Raw genomic sequence first — 23,921 nt, 5'->3', positions numbered from 1 at the left:
AAAAATGAAATAAATATAAGCTTTAAGTCTTAAGATAGTAATAATCAAAATGTAATAAATTATTTGTAGTTCAAATCTATGATAAACAGGCTTTCGAAATAGGCTCGACCAGAAAGATTAAACTGGAACGAAATTATAATCTCCGTGCCATTTTCAAAACAACCCCACAAAAGTAACGGTATCCTGCAGTTGATTAAAATGACAACGTTGGTTGTAAGAAAAATGTAAAAGAAAATGCGCTTATCTGTTTATTTTGACCTGTTTTATTTAATTAAAAAAAAATTGGCTATAACTGGAAGAGAGCGTTATGTTTTGGGGGTTGTTTAAAAAATAGAATGGAAATAAAGTTAGTTCCGTTTTAATTGTCTTTAATTGCGGCAAGAAGCGCTAACAAAATCGAAAAATCACTGTTTACATTCGAAATGTTAACTTTTATAGGTTTACAGGTTTGCTGACAAGGCTGGGGGTGTTTAATACAATTATTTTACTAAATTGATTTTTTTCATTTAAAAATAAAATTATTTCTTTTTTAATAAAGTTTTATTTTAAAATATTTGTTTTTGTTTATTTATATAAAATTACGATAGTTGAATTGTATTCTTTCAATTATATTGGCAAGTAAAATATAAAAGATTAAAACGGAACGAAATTGAAATTTCCATTACATTTTCAATACAATCCCAAAACATAAAGCTTTGCTCGCCAATGAATTGTTTTGATAATATACGTAAAGTGAAATAAATCGAATATAAAATTAAATGAAAATATATTAAATAATTAAATGTTAAATAGATTTTGTAAATAGTACAGTTGAAATGATTAGAATATTTCCAATACATAATAAGGTCGAGGTAATTAGTTAAAGAGATTTAATATAATGTGATATGCAAATGAGCATAAGTCATTCGATATGGGGGTGGTTTGTAGACTAGTATATAAAGAAATTAGGCAAAGATTCTTATGTCTCCTATAACAGAAACATCCTAAAATGGGTTCTAATGTTTCTCTACCAGGAGAGATCTACCCTCTTACCTCCTTTATATTTCGTTGATGATGGAGAGCTGTACACACAGACAGAAACACACGAACCCTATTACTTTATAAAAATATATATATATATATATATATATATATATATATATATATATATATATATAACAAAAAATACAATTATATAAAATGTGTTTTATTTATGTTGTCCAATATTTAAAAATGGAAACAAGAAGTCAACTGGATACAAATATTTAATCATGTACCTTACTATTCAAATATGTAAAGAATAATAAAATTGTATACAAGAACACGACTTCGGTGGTTGACTTTTAAAGGTTCTTGTATTCTTGGATTGTTGTTAATTAGAATTGATTTAATACGTCAGCTAATGTTTTATGAGTATATTTCTTTGCATTTTCACTCAATTTCTTTTTGAAGCAGGTACTGATATCACATTCTTTCTTAATGTCCATTTCCGCCTTTTTTCCTATGTGATTTTCTAATATAATCTTTGACGGTTATTTTAAATCAAATCAAATTTATTGACAAAAACAAAGCGTAACAAGCTGTATGAAAAGACAGACCTTGTGTAACGGTGTCCGGAAACCAACACGTTGTAGCCTCAGTCGGAAAGTAGATAAAGAACAGAAAAAGAACTTCAACTAGCTTTTTTTGTACAACGACATTTATTTCCTCATTGTTGCGGATGTGACGTCAACCACATGATCCATCTCTCTAACGTGCCGTTTCACATTTTTTTCTTTACCGATGACGTCATTTCGCATGATTTGCATCCGCGCACCCGCGCTCTGTTACAGACCTATTTACTAGTGTTGGAGCGATTAATCGGAATTGGAATCAGGAATCAGAAAAATCGGAGCCTTTTAGGGTATCGGAATTGGTATCGGAGTCGGAAAAATTTGAGCCTAATTTCCGATGGAAAAAATGTTTCCTTAAATTATCTTTGTTATTTGATTTTGGGTTAAGAAAATTCTTCCACTGCTTGTAGTAATTATAAAATAATAAATATCTATGGATTTAAACTTCTAGTACGACTAAAATCTCTATACCACCTACTCACAAGTGTGTTTTTTACGTTTAAGAAAATATAGGGGCACTTAAGATGTGCTTTTACAGTAATCGGGACAAAATAACACTGTTATAGTTATATATTTAGTGATTTATAAAGAATCGGAATCGGTAATTTAGGACGGAATCAATAATTGTATCGGAATCGGGAAAAATATTGGAATCGTCCCATCACTACTATTTACCGTCTTAATGTTCGCCTGAAGTGAGATTAAACCTGATTATGATAGGCATCGTCACTATTTTCTCTGGTAGGATGTTCAACAGAGGACAAGCACGGACAAAGTATTCTACTTTTCTTTTGTTGGTTCCCCGACAAAAGAAGGGATGAACCTGTAAATAAACCCTTGACTGTTCGTCCGTCGTCTGACCTTATTTTTCTCAATAATTACGCCTTTGAATTTTTTGAAATTTTATACAAACATTAAACAAGATGTTATAAATAATAAACTAGACAAAATACTGTTAGAAATTCGCTCATTATATGTTACCGTGACATAAGTTGACATATATTTGGTGTTTTTTTTTAATAGTATTTTGTCTAGTTTATTATTTATAACACCTTTTCCCAAACTTACCATATTAAAGAGGGTGTCGGGCGCCATTTTGAATTTTCCAATACATCGGTAAACACTGTATGTTTTTCGAGCTGAATAAACATGTTACATTGAATAAAAACAAAATAAAAATACGCCCAGTTTGGTAGAAAAGTAACTTATCTTGCCTTTGATAATATTTATTTGTTATATATTTGTTTTTTGACAACTTTTTCGAATCTATGTGTACAGTAATAAAAACCCAAAAAATTTTCTTCAAAATCTTTGGATTCGGCATTAAATAACCCGGAAAGGGTTGATATGCCGTAAAACAAAACCAACCAAACCTTTCGTATCAATAGACGAAAGCACTTATCTTCTACCGAGTCTCCTGGAATCCTTATTGCTGGGATGAAAATCTCGAAGCAAGGTAGATTTTAATTCTCGTCGATATTGTAAACCAGAAATTGCTTCCTCTCGCATCCTCGGCTGCTCAAGTGAAGAGTGCCCATGCAAAGATTAGCGGCCATGATGCATTCAGCATCGTAGTTTAAACGTCTATAAACTAACCATGGCTTCTGGCAGTATTTTATTGCAGGGGATGACGTCTTGATATTTATTTGCAAATTAGGCACAAGACCGTTTTTTAATGGGGAAGGGAAAGGGATCAGCTTCTCCAAGAGAAGGAAAGGGGAAGCTGGTAGTGATGCCTCTTGGTATATAGGGTTGCTCCTACATGGACCAGAAACTGATTGCCACAAAGGCAATGGTCTTTTAGTGTAGCATCTGCCGGAACAGATACTACACTTTGAGGTATTTATTTGCTCGCTCATAGAGCAAATTAGGCACAAGGCCGATTTTTAAAGTGAGGAGTGAAGGGGAAATGGGGACCAACTCTCCGGGGAGTAGGGGAGCTGGATAGTGACAATTGGTATGAAGGGTTGCCCCTACATTGACCAAGGTCTTATCTGTGGGGTCGCCCCCACATATGGTCTTTGCTTGCAGTATCTGCCGGAACAGATGGTATTTATTTGCTCCCCCACCGAGCAAATTAGGCACAAGGCCAATTTTTAATGTGAGGAGTGAAGGGAGGGGGAAGGGAAAAAGGGGACCAGCTCCCGAGAGGTGGGAAATGGGAGCTGGTTAAAGGTCAGGCATGTGGGGTTGCCCCCACATCTGGTCTTTGCTAGTCATAGCTAGTCATAGCTTGCAGTATCTGCCGGAACAGATGGTATTTATTTGCTCCCCCACCGAGCAAATTAGGCACAAGGCCGATTTTTAATGTGGGGAGTGAAGGGAGGGGGAAGGGGAAAAGGAGACCAGCTCCCGAGAGGTGGGAAATGGGAGCTCGTTAAAGGTCAGGCATGTGGGGTTGCCCCCATATCTGGTCTTTGCTAGTCATAGCTAGTCATAGCTTGCAGTATCTACCGGAACAGATGGTATTTATTTGCTCCCCCACCGAGCAAATTAGGCACAAGGCCAATTTTTAATGTGAGGAGTGAAGGGAGGGGGAAGGGAAAAAGGGGACCAGCTCCCGAGAGGTGGGAAATGGGAGCTGGTTAAAGGTCAGGCATGTGGGGTTGCCCCCACATCTGGTCTTTGCTTGCAGTATCTGCCGGAACAGATGGTATTTATTTGCTCCCCCACCGAGCAAATTAGGCACAAGGCCAATTTTTAATGTGAGGAGTGAAGGGAGGGGGGAGGGAAAGGGGGGACCAGCTCCCGAGAGGTGGGAAATGGGAGCTGGTTAAAGGTCAGGCATGTGGGGTTGCCCCCACATCTGGTCTTTGCTAGGCATAGCTTGCAGCATCTGCCGGAACAGATGGTATTTATTTGCTCCCCCACCGAGCAAATTAGGCACAATGCCGATTTTTAATGTGAGGAGTGAAGGGAGGGCGAAGGGAAAAGGGGGACCAGCTCCCGAGAGGTGGGAAATGGGAGCTGGTTTACGGTCAGGCATGTGGGGTTGCCCCCACATCTGGTCTTTGCTAGTCATAGCTAGTCCTAGCTAGTCATAGCTTGCAGCATCTGCCGGAACAGATGGTGTTTATTTGCTCCCCCACTGAGCAAATTAGGCACAAGGCCGTTTTTAATGTGAGGTAAAAACCAGCTCCCCTAAAAGTAGGCAAAAAGGGGGCACTCTGGTTACCAAAAATAATAATTGTCTCAGTATAGAGGGTTTCCCCTCCATTGACTGGTACAAATTATCTTAAGTGCAGCATCTGCCGGAACAGATGGTATTTATTTGCTCCCCCACTGAGCAAATTAGGCACAAGGCCGTTTTTAATGTGAGGTAAAAACCAGCTCCCCTAAAAGTAGGCAAAAAGGGGGCACTCTGGTTACCAAAAATAATAATTGTCCCAGTATAGAGGGTTTCCCCTCCATTGACTGGTACAAATTATCTTAAGTGCAGTATCTGCCGGAACAGATGGTATTTATTTGCTCCCCCACCGAGCAAATTAGGCACAAGGCCGATTTTTAATGTGAGGAGTGAAGGGAAGGGGAAGGGGAAAAGGGGACCAGCTCCCGAGAGGTGGGAAATGGGAGCTGGTTAAAGGTCAGGCATGTGGGGTTGCCCCCACATCTGGTCTTTGCTAGTCATAGCTAGTCATACCTTGCAGTATCTGCCGGAACAGATGGTATTTATTTGCTCCCCCACCGAGCAAATTAGGCACAAGGCCGATTTTTAATGTGAGGAGTGAAGGGAGGGGGAAGGGAAAAAGGGGACCAGCTCCCGAGAGGTGGGAAATGGGAGCTGGTTTACGGTCAGGCATGTGGGGTTGCCCCCACATCTGGTCTTTGCTAGTCATAGCTAGTCCTAGCTAGTCATAGCTTGCAGCATCTGCCGGAACAGATGGTGTTTATTTGCTCCCCCACTGAGCAAATTAGGCACAAGGCCGTTTTTAATGTGAGGTAAAAACCAGCTCCCCTAAAAGTAGGCAAAAAGGGGGCACTCTGGTTACCAAAAATAATAATTGTCCCAGTATAGAGGGTTTCCCCTCCATTGACTGGTACAAATTATCTTAAGTGCAGTATCTGCCGGAACAGATGGTATTTATTTGCTCCCCCACCGAGCAAATTAGGCACAAGGCCGATTTTTAATGTGAGGAGTGAAGGGAAGGGGAAGGGGAAAAGGGGACCAGCTCCCGAGAGGTGGGAAATGGGAGCTGGTTAAAGGTCAGGCATGTGGGGTTGCCCCCACATCTGGTCTTTGCTAGTCATAGCTAGTCATAGCTAGTCATAGCTTGCAGTATCTGCCGGAACAGATGGTATTTATTTGCTCCCCCACCGAGCAAATTAGGCACAAGGCCGATTTTTAATGTGAGGAGTGAAGGGAGGGGGAAGGGAAAAAGGGGACCAGCTCCCGAGAGGTGGGAAATGGGAGCTGGTTAAAGGTCAGGCATGTGGGGTTGCCCCCACATCTGGTCTTTGATAGTCATAGCTTGCAGTATCTGCCGGAACAGATGGTGTTTATTTGCTCCCCCACTGAGCAAATTAGGCACAAGGCCGTTTTTAATGTGAGGTAAAAACCAGCTCCCCTAAAAGGGGTCACTCTGGTTACCAAAAATAATAATTGTCCCAGTATAGAGGGTTTCCCCTCCATTGACTGGTACAAATTATCTTAAGTGCAGTATCTGCCGGAATAGATACTACACTTTGATCTTTGCACGCCGGGCCACGGAAGCCAGCAAATTTATTCGAGAATAAGGATTAATGAGTGTTAAGTGGTCCGTGATACAACATTGTAAAGGATAGCAGTGGCGGAAATTGGGTAGAATTTGGTTATTTAAGCCGACGGCTCAACAAGAACTTGTTTAGATTGGACTTGAAAAGTACCAAGTTTTTATTTATTTATATTTTACTTACCTAAATACATAGCAGGTGTAAAGAAATTTTAAAACTGAATTGTCTTCCTTTTTGATTGAAGGTAGCTTCAAGCCTCATGCTCGGAATAACAGCTTAGTTGACTCACCAAATTATTACTCTAGTAGTAGCAAAACCCATTCAGCACTTCAGCGAATATATCTCTTTCGTCAGACGTATCACTTTACCTAGTCCCTTCTATGAGCACTTGCTTCTAACATTCCAATAGGATAATTTAGCCAGTATAAAAAGTAACTGATGGTGATTCGTACGAATTGTGTATTGACAAAGTGTTTATGTTTTGCTTTTACTCACCTATATACATAGCAGGTGTGATGCGGATGTAAGGAGTTTCTGATTTTCCAGAGTAGGGCGAGTCTGCATTGTTGCAAGAACCATCAATAGGACGAAAAGTTGGAGTGGTAGGACAAGTGATTGTTGGCGAGTAAGGACAGTTATTGGACGACAGAAACTTTTCAGGAGTTGGCCTAAATGGTAAGACAAAAATACACATTGAATCAGTAACAAAATTATGGACACTATAATAATTCATGTAAAAAGATAATATATATGCATGTCCAGATTTAATTGTTTTAATGAGCAATTTTTTATAAGTAACTGAACAAGCCACCATCTCTTTCTTTCTCTGTCTCCCTCTCTTCCCTCTCTTTTCCCTCCCTTTTCTCTCCCTGCCGACGTTTCTCGGTAGTAAAATACGTATAAGTATGATATTTTAATTCATGCATATTTTGTATTTATTATTATAGAATCTATCTTCTACTGTACCGAATAGATAGTAGTGCCCCCTGGCGTGGCGCAGTCGTAAAATACGTTCAAATATGATATTTAAATTCATGTAGATTTTGTATACATTATCGTAGATTAAATTCCCTATTGATAATTATGTTGTATTGTATATAGTAATAATGTCAAAAGTTTAAAAAAATGAGCTGCGCGCCATCAGCGATTATTGAAACCAAAACATTTAGCTCTCCAGCCTTAGTCGACATCGTTTGAGCTACTGGCAAATAGATAAGAAAACGTTCAACATTAACCAACTTCAATGCATACATGCTTATTAGCGCATGCGTAGAAGTAACATGTGTTGTCGACTTACTCTTTCTAAGGTGAAATCTTTCAACTTTGACCTCTTAGCAGATTATTTTAACGGCATTTGTTCCACAGATCTAAATCAAGTTTCAAGTGTGTAGACCAAAATTTGAGAGAAGTTTGGAAAAAACGTTCCGTATATAGACAGACACGGTCACCTATCTATCTATCTATCTATCTATCTATCTATCTATCTATCTATCTCTCTCTATATATATATATATACTAGCAAAAGTACACGTCGTTGACTAGGTTCAAAAACAGCCTACAGAAAGTATGATAGGTTATAAAAGAAAGGGTTGTAAAGAGATAGCTTCGAATTTGGGCGTATCAAAGCCAACGCAAAAGATGATGAAAGTAAAAATAAAATAGATAAGCCCCATAATTTATTATACCATACCTGTTCACACTGAAACACTTATCACAATATTCTGTGGATCTATATTAAAAAAACCTTGTTAAACTTTGTGACATATTTCCATTCTATGGAGGTCAGGTGCGAACGAACACCTAATAATTTTATTATACCATATTTCTTAAAACTGAAACATAATTATTAAAGTATACTTACGCAGATAGATATGAAAAGTCTTTATTAAAGTTTGTGCCTATTTCCATTCTATGGAGGCCAAGCGCGAACGCATACCCCACAATTTTATTATACCATCCCTATTTAAGTTAAAACTTACTTATCAAAGTATTCTTATGTACATCTCTATCAAAAACACTTGTAAATGTTTTTATTTTTAATTTTTAAATTTTTTATTTCCATACTTTGTGGACCAGGCGCGAACGCAGACCCCACAATTTTAATGAACCACCGTTTTGCCAGATCAAACATACCCAATTCTGTGTCTCGATACATCTTCTATCATTATATGTAATCAGTTTTTTAAATTTAAAATAGTCAACCATATAGGAGCTTATTCGTGACCAGACACACACACACACACACACACACACACACACACACACACAGAGTTTTTATATATATTAGTGTTGTGACAATGAATCGGAATCGGAAATCGGAAAAATCAGAACTGTCGGGGGTATCGAAATCGGAAAAATTTGTACCTAATTTCCGATTCTAAAATCGATTCTTTTAATATTTTTTATATTTAATTTTTCATTGCTTATACTGATGATAAATATTTATTGCTTTTAAACTATTAGTAAAACTAAACCCATAATAACATTTAAATAAGATGTAATTGTTTATTTGCAAAAAAAAAAAAGAAACTTTGCGAAAATTCGCCAGGTAACCACTAGAAGAATGCAGTTTATTTGCTAGGTATCGGAAAAATTATTTAAAATTAAATAAATATTTTGTCAAGAAAAAGAATATCAAGCATTATTGCTAATTAAATAAAAATAAAATATAAAACGTATTGTTTTTTTTATCTTAAATTTATTTATTTTATGGATTTATGCTTTTGCCCAGTTGAGTTTTGTCACGGCCACCGAGAGTAAGAAGAAGGCCTGTTAACTTAAAAAATGCTTGCAGGCAATGTAGGTAAAATTTGTCAAACTGTCAGTGCTATATGAGGGCCACTTGAAAAAGAGTAATAAAACATTTTTAAAAAGAAAAAGGAACACAGTTCGATTAATACTGAAACTGAACTTTATTTAATATAAAATATAAATATTATCTATATAAAATTAAGTAATTTTAAAGCAATATACAATTTAATACTGATAAAACTGAATTCTGAAGTTAGGAAACAAAGAATTAAAAAACATATTACACACCAACGATGAATAATTTTAAAAGTGAAAACCATCGATAAATAATTTTAAGAATGAAAACAAACGATAAAATACAAAAAATTGAAATCAAACAAATAATTTAAATACAAACAAAGAATAAAAGTTACTAGTGCAAAAATATATTTTTTTAATTTAATTTAGAGAAAAATCACATGGGTTGAATGTTATTTTTTTAACTTTAGAGATTATTCGGACTAATGTTCTCATCTTGCATGTTTATTTCACAACGTTTTATCATCGAATCTTGACTTCTTTATTACATCCTCAGGCTTAAAATGTTCACATACCTAAAAACATAATTAAAGAAAACATTCATACCATAATGTAAACTATTGCTAAAATCTAAGAAAAGATAGTAAACAAACATTTACAATAATAATCACAGTGTAGTATCTGTTCTGATGCCGCACTTCATTTATTCTGTCCTGGGTCAGCGGAGGAGAAATCCTTCATGACCGAGAAAAATTTTATTTTATTTTTGTTCCTATCCAGAGTGCCCCTTTTTGGGGAGCTAAATTTTCCCACATTAAAACCCGACCTTGTGTCTAACTGTGGGGAGGCAAGTAAATAAATTAAAAAAAAATATTTTTGACAAATATTCTCATGTGAAAATTATTTGTTTATAATTCTAAAAAGAAACAATTTTAATATACAACGCTCAGTCACGGCTAATTTCATTAATAGCCACGAGGTGAATAATTTTCTAACCGACTTGAAGTTTGCAATGAAAGGTGTTATTTATTATTTTAAAAAGATTGGTAATTATTCTCATGTAAAAATTATTTGTTTATAATTTTAAAACCTAAAACAAAATTAAATTAAATTTTCAACCTTCCTGATAGACTTTTTACAATTTTAAAACCTAAAACAAAATTAAATTAAATTTTCAACCTTCCTGATAGACTTTTTACAATTTTAAAACCTAAAACAAAATTAAATTAAATTTTCAACCTTCCTGATAGACTTTTTAGCCTCATAAGAAACTAAACAGTTAAAGATATCAACATAATATTTACTGTATTAGCAATAAATAGTATTGCTTCTTTAATTTATATTAACAATGTTATCAAACGTTATGAAAGTACTTTAATACAGTTCTAATTCAATACACGTTTCATTATTAACAAATAACATCACTTACTTTACTATATTTTGTTGGAATAAAATTTTTCCTTCTAATGGCACGTATCCAAATTGAGAAAGTTTAGGATAAGAAAATATATGTACTTTGGGGCCCTTTGGATAATTTCCCCGGCAATTTGTAACAACGCAAGAATACATCATGTTAGACAGCAAACTGAAAACTAGACGAAAATGGTGCTGATAGCCTAGATCATATGCCTACAAGTGAATCTGATAATGACGTCACGCTGTATTGTGCATCGGCCTTCTTTACTCTCGGTAGCCACGGTTTTGTTCGATAGGTTTTTGTCTACTTCCTCACTCAGCATTGACAAATATGAAAAAAGAATGGACAAACGTTGTAAAAAAAGCTTAGGTTTGAATTGAATTTGAAATTAATTTGTGAATTTTCATGCTTCCGTGTGAAAAACATTTAGCATCAAATTTTCTTTGATTCTGCCGATATTATTTACTTATGCTTAAACTTAGGGATTTGTTCGGCGCCAGATGCCGTCTGAAGCCCGATTAGATAACGCTTCAAAAAGAGTTCACAGTTAAAGATTTCAAACGAATGGGCAAGTTTTATTTTCTTGGGGGCGTTTTGTCTGACCAGAGTGTCCTCTGAAATTGTTAACGTTTTATTGTGTCTTTCTATGGTTACGAAAAAGTTAAAAATATACATGAATATCTCACAATAAATTTATTGGATAAAATACATAAAGGGAAAACATTTGCAAATTTGTCAAATTCAAAAAGAAATCTTATCTACATTTTAAAGACCCACCCCCAATGATAATCTACATTTTGTGGCGATATTTGTGAATCCACTAAAAACAAAATTTTTTTTAGAATTCAGGATGGAGGGTTAGTAGCGCATATAAATTTAGGAAAATTATTGAATAAATATCGATTGAAAATAGCTCTTAAACCTTTCACAAGTTTCAATATGTTCAATTCAGATTTTTCCAGTGAATATAACTGTGGTGGCCAAATTATAGTTTTAATTTTTACCTTTTGCAGTAATTTATATTCCTGTTTTCTTCTGTATTATTTTTAACTGTATCCTTATCCATATTGTTATATATATATATATATATATATATATATATATATATATATATATATATATTTGATTACTTATTTTTATATTTATATGTTGTATATATATATGCAACTTATATGTTTATATATTGTATATATATATACACAACTTATTTATATTTTATTAAAAGTAATCAAATTTTAAGTTATATATATATATATATATATATATATATATATATATATATATATATATATATATATATATATATATATATTCTTAAGGGACATTTGTAACAGTTCTTATAACACATTAATATGGCTGGTATGATGGAAATTTTTAACACAGAGGAGGGGACACATTACCATTGATTGATGGAAGCACATAATTGCTGGTGGAGGATGGGGACACAATATACTTAGACGAGTTCGTTATAAGATGATGATAAAAACATTTCTCTTTTCTGTTATAAAGAATGACGACACGAGACAACGCAGTTACAAACATAGTTTCTTTATTCTTCAATCACGATTGGTGATGCCAGAAATTCTAGCCTTTTCGACTACATGGTTTACTCTTCTACCTTTGTCTCTAAGGGGCTCCCACTCTCCAACTCTATCACCGTGTGTGATCTGCTCTGATTATCTCATCCTCATCAACTCTTGACTAATCAACTGACTGATTAACTCCGAACCCAAAGAATCCTATATTGAGAAATATTCTTTGTTTATGACGCCAAGAGTGTGGTTTTCAAACGTGACTTATTTTCACGTGGCTTTGCATATGTTCGTCCAAACACACTTTTGGCAAACAAAACAATCCTCAATTCTAATTCTAACCTATTTTTAAACAATATATTTTACCTCGCATTGTGCATTCATTTAACTGACATATTTAATATTAAGATTTCTGAAAGAATGGGCAATCGACTCCTTTTCCGACATAAACAATATTTAACTATTTCTAATAGAATTAACAATAGACTTTATTTCAAACATTCCATTCTCCATTATCTTTAACACTTGCCTACAGGGTTCGATTCTAGTCTTATCCTAATATCATTTTCACTTATCTTCTTACATCATTGTCTTCTTACTAGCATGATTAGGGGACAGTACTTTCATGCAACACACACACACACACACACACACACATATATATATACATATATTTTATTAATATTTTATTAGAAGTAATCAATTTTTAAGTTTATATATATATATATATATATATATATATATATATATATATATATATATATTAGCGGCGTTACTCGGACGTTTGGAGGTGTAAGAAATTAAAAATAAATTGGTAGACAGGAACCCGAAGCCTTGAGGCGAAGGCGGAAAAGAACGTAATTGCCCGATAACTTACCGCGACGCTACGAGGGCGGCGGAAGCGAGAATGGTTGCAAATAAACGATTAAAAAGTTAAGTGAATGAGTTCACACGGGTGCATATATAAAAGTTAAACGAATTTGGCTACAGAACGCTGCCTCATTCGCCATACTTCCAAACCTCTGCACTACCGACTATCTTTTTTTACAAGCATCGCGACAATTTTCTCCATGAGAAATACTTCAAAACTTAAGCGATATCAAATATGCTTTCAGCGACTTCATCGCTATCAGAACGCAATTTTTTTACGTTACTGGCATAAATACGCCAGTTTTTGCGTTGGCAAACGTGTGCTAATTTTGATGGTGCTTTTATAAGATATTAGGGCGTGGTTAACGTTCTGTAAGAAAGTGGGGTGCATACTTTGTGAACATGTACAGTAGGCGTTTACATATGAAACGTTATCCTTGAATTGGGATTCCACTAAAACATGTGTGCACATGTAACCGATAATGCCTGTATAATAAACAAACTATATAGCAGCTCTGTTCTGCATTGAGCACTCTTTAGTAATAATGCGAGTTTCATTGGATTTACATCAAATAAACCAATCGATACAACAATTATATATATATATATAGGGTGACTAAGAAAAAACGGGTCTCAACTCTAATTAGGCTCCGTTTCTTAGTGTTTTGTCCGAATGAAATGAATCTTTGATCATAACTAGTTTATTATATTCAAAACATCTCATCAAAACACTAGGGTCTTTGGTCTTTTTTTCTCCGTTCTACACCATATGTTCTAGATGGCTTCCATTTAGCTTTTATTTTTTTGGTCACCCTATATATATATATATATATATATATATATATATATATATATATATATATATATATATATATATATATATATTACACTAGAAAAATTTGTTAAATTAAATTTTAAAAATTTAATGCTGCAATATTTTAAGTTATAAATTTATTATATTTTTTACTAGAATATCTTGTCCTTTACTTTTCCAGTTTTAGCAACTAGTCCTTTACTTTTCCATGTTTAAGCTTAACCATATTATCTTTCATGCTCGTATTTTTCTATTCTATCCTCATGATATTTCCCGGCTTCTAATAAATTAACTTGTTCTTTGTTTAAGTTCTGTCTCATTTTTTGCCTCCGTAAACCTATATTGGTATGCTTTCAAACAGTTCATAATAAATTAATTGTTATGGTCGACAGTTAAACATAACATACACTTATGTAATAACAATATAGGGCACTCGTATGCTTTAATAAAATCCCCCCAATTATTTCCCTTTCAATCTGTCTATTTCACTTGTTACTTCTCTTTTCGCGACAGCAGTGAATTAGTAGCAAGACTTATCGCCGACGCAACGTGGTCGCTATGTTAAAAAAAAAAAAAACGTCTCTCACCTCCTTAAATTTTTTTTACGATTTTGAACACCACTAAATTCATCATAATATTTGTTTTACTGAACGAAAATGAAAAAAAAAAAATTCACAATATAGCTGAGAAGGTGATCTATAAACTGTAATAATTGTTTGAAATTTGGTCGACAAATGAGTGAGCAGTGAAGCTTTAAAGCAGTTCTAAATAACTAAAACTGCCACTTAACCATATATCCAAACACTGCAGTGTTTGAATGATATATATTATATATATATATAGATATATTATATATATAATATATATATATATATATATATATATATATATATATATATATATATATATATATATATATATATAACCGTGTGCTACAACGTTAAAGTTTTCATCTTAAACTCTACACAATTATGCAGACTGTAGAAACTATGCATAACTAGAATTCAGCGTAATAGTGAAATGAAACCTATTATTTAAAAAGAAATCATAAAAAATTTATAAATGATTAATTAGCTCTAATTACTTCATTGAAATCTTTGCAAAAGGAAGGTATAAATGGTACAAAAACAACGCATGCACTAAATAAAATCTATTTCACATCAGAGGATTGTTTATACACACACACACACACACACACACACACACACACACACACACACACACACACACACACACACACACACATATATATATGTATATATTAATTTATCTATACTAAAGTGCTTCGTTCATCATACTTATATAACTATCAAAACGGTCCATTGTTAGTTATACTAATACGACAACATATTGTTTGAAATAGCATATCGAAAGACGTACATTTGCATGCTTTATTTGCGTAAATACTTTAAACAGTTTATAATAAATTAATTATTATGGTCGACAGTAAAGGTGAAAAATTACACAGGCGCGGATATCAGGTCGAATATTATATTTGCGGTGAGACGTAATACATGGATAACCGGGTGGCTGAGGGTACTTTCTCTACCATTAGCTCTGACTAACTCAGTCACTCACTTTGTGGTTACTCCCCATTCTCTCACTCAGAGTTGGTAGCAGTATTCATAAGGTGTGGAAGAGATCATTCGTAGGAAGTATCCCCAACATTAATGTTTGTTGTTATTTATTTGTAATCTTATTTTCTTATTTTCCTATATATATATATATATATATATATATATATATATATATATATATATATAATTGTTTAATCAATATTAACAGTAATTATCAGAATGATTTAATTAATATAAAAACTAATTAACAAAAAAAACATGACTGCTAATTTTCAGGGGAAATATTTGGGAAAAACTTTTAGAATTACTTTAATTACAATAGATTTGTATTAAAGGTATGTTATATAACTTAAGTATTCAAAATTCATCTTTATTAAGAGCCGCCGGATGACAGGTCGTTTCCCTCCTATATGTATATCGTGTTAGAAAATTACTCACACCTGGCAGTATCCAAGGCCACCATTCGATTATGTATGGTATATAGTTTCCACACTTGGGCTGGCGCAGTTATCGTTCGTCTTTCCTTCTTAGATATGGTTAAAAAATGAGTCTCCAACCTAATAAATCCCGCACTATCAACCAAACACCAACCTCTGCCCCATCGCCGCAAAGTTGCATTGCTGTGCCTATTTTACAAGTATTTTAATGTAACGTGCCTTAACGAACTCATAGGACCCGTGATCCTCAACGTGCATACTCATCACAAACCTGACAAGCAGCAAAATTCCACCCCTTCAATGTAGAGATCCGTAGATGCCGGAAATCCTTCTACTCTTATAGTTTCTATCTTGAATTGTTAGATTTTGGAAATATCTCCCGATTCTCCTGCTTCCTTTACTCTCTATATATGCAGAAGTTTAATTGTAATGCGAACAGACATCTTTCCGCTCAACTTCCTACATAGTGCTCTTCTGGATATGGTCACAAATAATAGCCACTTATGTCCAATGGCACTGTACCTTGTTTGGATTGAACAAGAGTAAAACAAAAAAGATGTACACCAGAATGTGCACTGTGTTGTAAAAAACTCACCTCGGCCAACCTGTTAAAAAGAAAAAAAATATATCAGAAAATCGATTCACACATTTCACGATCTATATTATAATACGTTTATGTAATTTCATGTTCTTACGTACGTTATCACTCAACTCCCTCAGTTTATAATAAATAGCATCGCCCGATCACCTGTCTGTTTAAATGTATGTATGTATGTCTGCCTTAACCTTTCGACAGAGGCGACGGATTTTCACGGGATCGGTATCATTTTAAAGCTCGACCTCTCGGACGACAAATATCGACAAATTGGCCAAAAACATTAATTCCTTCACCCTCAACTGAGCAGTTTTCTACGAGAAGGAATCGATTTTTTGTGAGTCATTTTTGCAAGTTATCGTATCGGTCGGAATGAATTTGCCTAATTTTTACGTTCCGAACTTCCGGTCGCGTCATGGAGTAGCGGTAAGACGTCAAATTTTCTTTCACTTGCCTTTCCGCCTTCGCGTCACGGGTTCGAGCCTGCCTGCCTACTGCCACCTTTTGTTTTTGCTCAACATACACCTCCAAACACACGTGCAACGCCAGGCATCCAGGCTAGTTTAATATAAATGTTTTATCGAACAATGGACTTGAACTAAAATATACTTAAATTTAGCCATCAGACAAGAAATAGCGTATAATGTATATCCTGTCCAAAGATGGCACAATGATGTTATAGGGACTACGGTCATAGTAAACTTTCATGGAATGGAAATATATCACAAACATTTTGATAGGTTTTTGAGATACACCAACTCTATAATCAGATATATTCTAAAAGTACATTAACAAGATTACTTCGATAAATATGTTTCAATTTAAATAAATGTTTTTCTGCATTTCTTAACGTTCGTCATATACATAAAATGCTTTATTTGTAAACATTCTAGCATTGTTTTGATTGTGTAGCGACAATGATGAAGTTATTTCTTTTCTAACATAATGGGATGATGTGAAACAAGGGTCGAAATTTAAATTTTAAAAGACAGCGTTATGGAGGAAGAGCACTCTAGTCTACATCCAGAAACGTCTTGGCAAGATCCGTCGGGATTTCCTCCCCTAAGACGATTAGTAATACAATAACCCCTTCTCAAATGGAGAAGGAAAGACGTGGGAGGATGGACTGCCAAGAATTGCCCAGGACCAGCGACATACCTCAACCAACAGGGAAAATGATCTGAAACTGGCATTTATATTGCAATAAAATCTAATTTGTTTGATACGTGACAATTATTAGCTTTGTCCGAAATGAAATCAATTCATAATTTTGTGGTAAAAACAGTCAAATGTTAATTTCGATACATTGCTGCCAAATTCTCGCTACTCCAAATATCGACGCTCTGCTATCAAAAAAAAAAAAAAAAAAAAAAAAAAAAAGAAAAAAAAAATCAACTCCAAAACTCGACCCTCTACTGTAAAAACTCAACTCTGGAACACGATGCACTGCTGACAACACTTGCTATTCTGACATCCAAATCCAAAATTAACGCAGTTTCTGAAAAATCAGGCTTTTTATATCCAACCGGAAGCATCTTATTTGCATGTTAGGTGACAATATTGCAAGCATATAATGTGAAAAGGTGGAAGTTTTTTTCTTCATTCTTTTTGTTCACACGTAACTCTACAGACAGCACACAAACATGTTTGTACTAATTTTTAAGTGCTTAATTACAAAAGAGCAATTTATTTTGCCTTTGATAGCAAACGTCCCTCTGATCATTGAAGATCATTTTACATTACATAATCCCGTGCTCGGATTGACTCAGTATGGTCTCTCTGTGGCGTGTACTTTGTCACTGGTTCATCTCCATTGTCTAATGGCCCAGTATTTTCATTTTCATCATCTACATGGTCTATGCACCTTAAATAAAACAATATGCCGTGGCATTCCAGCTACACTTAAATTGTTAGGGGATTGCACCCCTGTAATCTCTTCCATCCCCCATTTCATTGTACATCGCGCGTTTGGTGGTTTCATCCAGACCTTTTCTCCTATTTTGGATTCTGAAGGATCCTTGCTCACCGCTTTCTGTGGAAGTATCTCTTCGGCACCTTAATTCATAATAATAAAAAAAAACTCATCTATGTGGCACTGCGTCCTCTTTCTTTTCGACCTTGGAAATCATGTTGTACCAGAATGTGGGCCTCTTCAGATGATATCCTTCCTCTCACCTAGCGCTTTGACCGTCCGATGATGTCGCTCCAATATTCCATTTCCTCCGAGCCTATAGGTCTACTTTATTAGCTTATTTTCCATTTTTTTAAACTAAGGAACTTCTGAACGAAAAACGACGCCATTGTTCATTATCACCTCCTTTTAATGGACCTCGTTCAAGCATCATCTTTTCCAATTCCTCAGCAAATGCAGATGCCGATTCCACATGTAACTCTCTCCATATTGCCAGTCTACCAGATCCACAGTCAATTATTGTCATGTATGCTCCTCCACAATAATGTGTTATGTCTATAGCTACGTTTGTCTAATTCTTTGACGTCCTAATTTCCCCAGGGTTTTGTATACTTGGGGCAAGATCAATCGATTGGTATCAAACACAATTCTAAACCATCTTCTGAACTTCTTTCCGCAACAAAATATAATGCTTTTTTTCACTCCCATGTGGCGCATACAAATTCCTAAGCAGCATAATGAAACATCTTCTTTCTCAACTAGCCACTGCTTTTTTTTATTCGTGTTAACACATGTGCTTTGTTTCTGAAGTCACAAACACTGCTTTTATTCGCAGTTAAAATTCAGATACTAACTCTTCAAGCGTCCCTAATTTTCGTTTTACAATCTTCAGCGCCCTTTGCCCATCATCCCCCATTCTCTTCCAACTTAGTACCGTGGCTGAATCAGTTCTTATTTCGATTTCTATCAACCCCCATTTCATAGCTAAATTGATGCTTTTCAAAACAGCGTCTAATTCGGCCATGTTACTATGATCATAATCATTCTTTTTTCCCAGCCACGAAACCGCCAATTTCCACAACCACGCCAGTTGCAATACTGCTTACATCACACCACATTATTTCTGTCTCAGGTATGTGCCAAGTTCCAATAACAGGATCATTTTTCTACATTAACTAGAATTTCCTGTATTATTTGGAAAGTTTTACTATATAAGCCGACCCTAATCTACTCCACTTGTTTTTCTTTTGACATAACTACATGATAGTGGCAGCCGTCCAGCAACTGGATTGTGCCGCCCCAATTCGTCAAAGCTAGAAAATAACTTTGTCAACTAATTTATCCTCCTATCGCTGGGATCTTTGACTATTAGCTTTCCCATTCTTCTTCTCATTAGCTTAAGGCTAAGTGCTGCTTCTCCAACCGTTCTCTCTCTCTCTCTCTCTCTCTCTCTCTCTCTCTCTCTCTCTCTCTCTCTCTCTCTCTCAGCGGTAAAAGATAAAAGACTGCCCTGTGCTTTCCTCTTCATTTTTTTTCACAGCAGTCATGGCCTCATATGTAAAGTAATGCTATATGTTTATTAATAAGCTGTTTATAAAGGAAAGTCTTTCTTTTCTCTTTCCTTTCTTTATTCCATCACCTGACAGAACAGACAGAGGAACCATCGCTTGTGTAAATCACATGTTGCATTACATTCGTTACAGTATGAAAATGTAAAATGTAACAAAAACGACGGTTATTTTTCAAAAACAAAAATCAGGTATTGTCAGGCAGCGTGGCAATATTGGAATTATATATTATCGTTCTGTTTTTATTCCTATGCTGTTAGAGTTGAGCGAGGAGAGTCTAGACTACTTTATTAACATAGGTAGATTAACTTTTTAATGTATTGGTATCCCCTTGTTTTTGAGTTACAGGTTCAAATCTTGAAGAAACGAAAAGATTGTGCCCACTGTCTGGTAAAGAATTGTTATCGTTTAGCAGCAGTTTTTAAACTGACGTATATCGGTGCATTGGTAGTAACGTCTGTGATAAAATATAAATATGTCCTCAAAATTCTCTAACGTAAATTAGGAGTACGTATATTTATTTTACTATGTGGAATTAAAAACAAAAAGGACGCTTCTATTTCACGTATATATGCATATAATATTATAATTATTATTATGTTTTGTACATATATTTAGCATTTATTTTAACAATACTCAATAGGTGAATAGAGCTTAGTAGTCGTATGAAATATATATGACCACTTAGCTACACAGATGTGTTTATGCAAATGATTTCCTTGGATGTATACAAACATGTATGATTCATTAGGTCTGTAACAAAAATAACAAAAAAAAAACAAACAAAAAAAACTCACGATTTGGGAATTTTCCGTTGACCCCGAAAGTAAACACGCAGGAAAAGGCAACAAAAGTCAAATAGCAGTGCAAACTGTAAATAAACAAACATAGATTAATTCACCACCAAAAGAATGAACAAGGACAGATCTTGTAAAGATAATTAGTCTTCAGCAACTGTGGGACTTGCTCAGTGATTCATATTTCAAATATTTGTACTATAAATCATACAGATTGTAAAAAGAAGAAAAAATGCAAGTAACGCAGATAACTAGTCTTCACATCTCAATTAGCCGCCATCACTGATCATGACACTTTGCATGGATTAAACAGAAACACTAGAGAATGACCACCAATCTGTAGTGGAATGGGGACAAAAATGGATGGTCATATTCATGCTGCCAAGACTAACTTGTTTTCTTCAATAACTACAAGAAACCTTCTCTACAACCAAAAGCAATGGCCACAGACTCTTTATCTGAAAGTACATCTTTTAAACTCTTTGGCCTAACGTTCACAGGAAACATAAGTTGGAAAAATTATATTGAGAGCATTGCAAGGACCGCTACGAAAAAGGTAGGTTCTCTCTACCGTGCTAGAAAGCTACTAACGCCCGAAAATATCCTGTACCTCTATAAGGCCACCATTCGCCAATGTATGGAGTATTGTTGTCATATTTGGGCTGGTGCATCTGCTACTAGTCTCTCACTCCTAGACAGGATTCAAAAGAGAGTCGTCAACCTAATAGGTCCTGAACTGTCATCTAAGCTTCAGCCTCTGTCCCATCAACGTAATGTAGCATTCCTCTGCCTGTTCTACAAGTATTTAACGGTGAATGCTCCGACGAACTGCAAACACTTGTACCGCCTCGACGCAAATAACCCTGACAAACTCGACAAGCAGCAAAATCCCACCTCTTCAAAGTAGAGATCCCTAGATGTAAGAGAGCCTTCTTCCCCAGAACTGCTAGACTTTGGAATTCCCTTCCGGCTCCCTGCTTCCCATACTATACTGACATGCAGAAGTTCAAGTGTAACGTGAACCGACATCTTGCTGCCCAACTCCCCAAATAGTATCCCTGTAGCTTATGTTCTTGATAGTAGCCCCCTAAAACAAAGTGGCAATGTGCCTTGTTTGGGGTGAAAATGTAAAGAAAAAACAGTTGTAAGAATAACTTAATAATTCATATCTTATATTCAACAGATAAAAAAAAAAACAACAACAAAAAAATCTACTACACGAAAGCCATTATAAAACCTCACGTGTGGACACAACACACAATGGTAAATCAGGTGTTTAAGAGTTCATTGAATGTAATATACATAAGCATACACGTACATAGAGAGAAAAAAGAAATAAACGAAGCTCTATGTTCATATTGTAAAACTTCTTCTAGATAAATTACCATAAAGATGAAAAGTTCATGAACGTATTAATTTATTTGTTTGATGTTTTTATCGCTCTATATCGGCGAAATGTCATTTCAATTATTCTCATCATACATTTATATATGTGTGTATTATTACATAAATATACTTGCCATGATTTTAGTTTCGTAGTATTAATACTAATTAATGTAAAAAAAATGCATGCTTTCATGTACTATTGTGGTTTATGTATCTTATATATATATATATATATATATATATATATATATATATGTGTGTGTGTGTGTGTGTGTGTGTATCGTACATATATGTATATATACTATATATACATATCGTATATATACACGTATATAAACATATATATACATATATATATATAAATAGATATATATATCTATACATATATGTATATAAATATACATATATACAAATATATAAATCTATATAAAATACACATATATACACATAAATACATATGTATACATATGCACATATACACCTATATACATATACATATAAAAACATATATATGTATACACATATATATACACACATAAACATACACATATATATATACACATAAACATACACAAATATATGCACAAACATACGCATATATATACCCATAAAGATACACATATATATATATACCCATAAACATACACATATATATACACATAAACATACACATATATATACACATAAACATACACATATAGATACACATAAACATACACATATAGATACACATAAACATACACATATAGATACACATACATATATATATGCATATATACAAATACAGCATGCATATATATATATAGAAAGACACATATACAAACACATATATACACTTATATACATATATACACCTATATATACATACATATACATATATACACATATAAACACACATATATACACATACAGGGTGAACAGAAAGTCCTTGGACCATTTTTAGTTTTAAAATTAACTATTGTTAAAATCACTTTTTCTCTTTTCGAATAAAGTAAGTATTTAGTCTAACTATTGATCTAATTATTTTCAACAAAAATATTAAAATAATTTTGTTTAAACTTTCAGAAAAATGAGCAAACGAGAGACCATAATTCAGCTTCATTGCGCGGGAAGGACAAACCCAGAGATTATTAAGCTCTTGAAAGTGGCTAAATCCATCGTGTACCTTGTTGTGAACAGATTTAAGGAACTTGGTACATCTGAAGACCGTCCCAGGAGTGGAAGACCTCGCACTGCTCGAACAAAGAAGGTGATTAAAGCTGTCCGAGAGAGGGTAAGGAGGAACCCGAAGAGATCTGCAAGACAAATGGCTAAAGACATGAATGTGAGCGTAACCTCGATGAGAACTATCGTAAAAAACGATCTCCAGTTGCCCCCCTACAAGATGAGAAAGAGACAGTACCTCACACCTGCCCAAAAGCACAAGAGACTTGAAAGAGCAAAGCTTCTTCTTGGAGAACTGAAGGCTGGCACGGCAGCGCGAGAGATCGTTTTTTCTGATGAAAAACTCTTCACAAAAAGAAAGAAAAAGTGCTCAATACTGTTGTAGAGCAAATATGCGTTTTATTTTTTATTACCGTATCTTTCTATTAAGTTACATTATTGTTTCAGCTACTCGGCCGTTTTTTTTGCCGTCTGTAGCTTCCTCAGACTTTTACAGAAAAGTCTGAGGAAGCTACAGACGGCCAATTTTTCAATCAAATCGATCGATTGATTGCCTGCTCTAGTTAGGGACCCATCGCAGTGCACCGTAGGGAAGCATCACATGTAGCGTCGCAATGATTCGTTCACAATATATTGTTATCTACACTGCATTGTAGAGAACTTACTGTTGATTTTATGAAAATATCTTTATACGTGCTAGCTTGAATTAATTTTTGGTCGTCTGTAGCTTCCTCAGACTTTTCTGTAAAAGTCTGAGGAAGCTAGAGACGGCAAAAAGAAA

General features: G+C 34.6%; 1 protein-coding gene across 15 annotated transcripts in view; it reads right to left on the bottom strand.

Annotated features, from left to right (window-relative positions):
• LOC145277951 (immunomodulatory peroxidase-like) overlaps nucleotides 1–23,921 on the bottom strand; it is a 200,001-nt gene that overhangs the window by 52,989 nt on the left and 123,091 nt on the right. For 7 of the 15 annotated variants that reach the window (XM_080130055.1, XM_080130059.1, XM_080130057.1 and 4 more), the window contains 2 exons: nucleotides 20,587–20,664; nucleotides 6,798–6,970 (listed from right to left, as the gene is read on the bottom strand). In XM_080130055.1, coding sequence (XP_079986181.1) covers nucleotides 6,798–6,970; nucleotides 20,587–20,664 — 251 coding nt within the window. Of the gene's footprint in view, nucleotides 1–6,797; nucleotides 6,971–20,586; nucleotides 20,665–23,141; nucleotides 23,272–23,921 lie in introns of all 15 variants that reach the window. The other 8 variants (XM_080130048.1, XM_080130050.1, XM_080130047.1 and 5 more) reach the window with 2 other exon arrangements.

The sequence above is a fragment of the Euprymna scolopes genome, chromosome 6 (genome assembly GCF_053919585.1).
Source record: "Euprymna scolopes isolate OS-2025 chromosome 6, ASM5391958v1, whole genome shotgun sequence".
NCBI lineage: Eukaryota > Metazoa > Mollusca > Cephalopoda > Sepiida > Sepiolidae > Euprymna > Euprymna scolopes.
Note: the sequence above shows the minus strand (reverse complement) of the source record. Positions and strands in the feature narration are given on the sequence as shown.